Here is a 2610-nt window from a genome sequence, read left to right as displayed (position 1 = left end):
GGGGCCAGGAGGTGGGAGGGGCGGAGGCGGGCTGAGCAGTTGAGGCGTAACTGTCTTTGCCACAGAGACTCCGGGAAGAGTCTGGAGACAGACTGGGAGGCCGGGCGGCTGGAGGGGACACTCCTGACCAAGCCCGTCCAGGGACAGGTCCTGGGTTGGGGCGAGGGCAGACGTGCTCCCGCAGGGAGGATGGCCTGGCCGCTCCTGGCTTCGGATCCAGGCCCCTCCTGACCTCTGGGCAGCGGGCAGGGGGCAGGTGGTGGTGGGCTCAGTCTCAGGGGCAGGCAGGGCTCTCACAGGACCCTCCCCAGGTGACAACACAGCGTTGTCACATATGTGGGCGAAAGGGGCCACGTGCTGACCGGACAAGCTGAGGGGAGGCCTGCATGGCCGTCTTGCAACCTCAGAGACCTAAAGTACCTACAAAGGATGGTCTGAAATTAAATTTAACTAAAAGCAGTGATGGTGGGCAGTCACCTCCTAGGCCAGGATCTTCACTGACAAGATCAACCTTTACCTTAAATGAGCCTGTCTGTCTTTTCACATCTATGACAACATACCCTTGAAATGTCTGGGTAACTTGTAACTTCCCTTTTTCTGGATCCAACCTAATGTGCTGGGCACCAGGACAGAGACCACCAATTCCGTCATTATCATGTTAATTGTTCCTGCACCCACCTAAGTATGTGTCCATCATTTTACTTTTTATCCAATCCCAGGGGTTTCCCTGCTTTGCTTTATCCCTCCTCCTTAATCTATCGCCAATGAATTTCATGGAACCCACCTACATCCCTCCTTTGATCACAATGTATAAATACAAATGTAACCCCGCCATTCTCCCGAGCATTATCTCAATTTGTTGAGGTTCTGCTTCCCGGCATATGTCGACAGTTTGGCTCCGATAAACTCACAAAAATTCTTTACAGGTTTCAATGGTTTTTTTAAGATAACACAGACATTTGCTTTATTGAACTCCATTGTACACACATGTGCGTGTAGCAGCTGGGAAAGGGGGGAGGGCCTCAGTCTTAGGGCAGGTGATAGGAATCCCTCTAGCGGTGAGACACTCCAGTGGTGATAATCACGACCGTGATGATGATCCCAAGTGTGACAAGGAGGCCCAGGACCACGGCCCAGATGTTCAGGCACTTGGCGGTGGACGCATAGCTCTGGGCCCCAATCACGTCTCCCACCATCTTGCGGTCCCTAGACTGGGGGAGAAGAGATGGTGAGGGGTGTGGACGGGCCCTGGGGACAGCCGGGTGCTGTGACTCAGGCCCGGCTCTGGCTGCTCCCTGCCCAGACCAGCCTCCACCTGCCCTCAGCCAGGTCAGCGACCCCCTCCCTGTTCCCTGGAGCCTGAGCAGGACAGGCCAGGGGGGCCTCCCTCCCAGCCTCTCAGCCTCTCCAGGGCCTCAGGGCTCCTCTCCCCCTGCCCTGGCCCCTTTGCTGGCCTCTCCCCCACCAGGGCTCAGGGTTTTCTGAGAACTTTTGTTATCAGTCAGAGGAGTGTAATTTCTGGCTGATCAACAGGATATTCCTTGGAGTCCAGGGGACAAAGGCTGACCCTGCCGTCCCCAGGCAGCCTCAGCGTGACCCGCACACACACACACACACACACACACACACACACACACACGGGCTCCTCAATCCCAAGGGTCATCTGGGCAGCACACCTGTGGGGGCGGACACGCCTTCCGTGTAACCCCCTCCTGCCCCCCACGCACCCACCTTCACGGAGAAGGCGAACGCCACGAAGCCCAGGCAGCATGTGTTGAAGAAGAGGGTGTTGAACAGGGACCAGACGATGTGGTCGGGCACCACCGTGTCAGTCTGGATGTTGATCACCGTCGTCCCCGCTGCCATCGAGTTCTGGGGACCCCCCAGCACAGACACCTCGTGTTCCTCCTTGAGCACCTCATTGGATGGATACACTCCGGCGCGGGCGCCAGGGACGAAGGGCTGGGAGTTGTGGTTCATGGTGTGGAGCGGAGCAGATGGCCTGAGGATGCGGATCCCAGGATAACGGGGCCTCAGTGGTGCTTTCTTTTTCTGGTTGTTTCGTTTTCCCCAAAGTTGAGTTTGGCTGTGTTCCTGTTGGGCGTCCCTGCTAAGGGAGTGTCAGGTTGCACTGAAGCCCAGCAGAGAGAGGCCAAGCCCTGGGGTGGGGTGGGGAGTCGAAAGGGGGGGGCTTCCTGTCCCGGTCACTCCAGTCTGGCCTGTCAGCTACCCCAGGTCCTCATTAGGGTGTGATGGGCCCGGGGTGTGTCTCACCCCCTGAAGGGGATGTTAAGGTAAAAACATTCACCTGTAAAGAATTTAGTGCGTGTATTTGAGCCAAACTGTGGACCTAAGATGCCTGGAAGTACCTGCAGGGCCTGCGGGTCGGGCTGGAGGTGTCTGCAGTCCACAGGGCCCCGGGGGGTTGCGGGGTGTGGCTTGGAATGGGGAGTTCATACCTTGTTTTTATAAATTACCATCGAAAGGAAAAACCTTAAGTGGGTAACATGAAATTCATGGTGCAGCTCCGTGGGGGTCGGGTGCCGCCTGGGCTGTGGCACGTGCCTCTGAGACCGCCCCTGGGGTGCAGCAGCACAGGCGCACCCACCG

At 57.4% G+C, this 2610-nt stretch overlaps 1 protein-coding gene across 1 annotated transcript; it reads right to left on the bottom strand.

Moving 5' to 3' along the window:
- Nucleotides 1–931: 931 nt before the first annotated feature.
- Nucleotides 932–2151, bottom strand: LOC102239646 (interferon-induced transmembrane protein 3). Its single transcript, XM_005859242.2, has 2 exons — nucleotides 1732–2151; nucleotides 932–1211 (listed from the first exon to the last, which is right to left on the bottom strand). Exons 1-2 carry the CDS (start codon nucleotides 1978–1980, stop codon nucleotides 1053–1055), a joined length of 408 nt encoding a protein of 135 aa, XP_005859304.1. The 5' UTR covers nucleotides 1981–2151; the 3' UTR covers nucleotides 932–1052.
- Nucleotides 2152–2610: the final 459 nt, after the last annotated feature.

The sequence above is a fragment of the Myotis brandtii genome, unplaced genomic scaffold, assembly GCF_000412655.1.
Source record: "Myotis brandtii unplaced genomic scaffold, ASM41265v1 scaffold1236, whole genome shotgun sequence".
NCBI classification, from domain to species: Eukaryota; Metazoa; Chordata; class Mammalia; order Chiroptera; family Vespertilionidae; genus Myotis; species Myotis brandtii.
The sequence above is the reverse complement of the archived record's forward strand: the minus strand, read 5'-3'. Positions and strand labels throughout refer to the sequence as shown.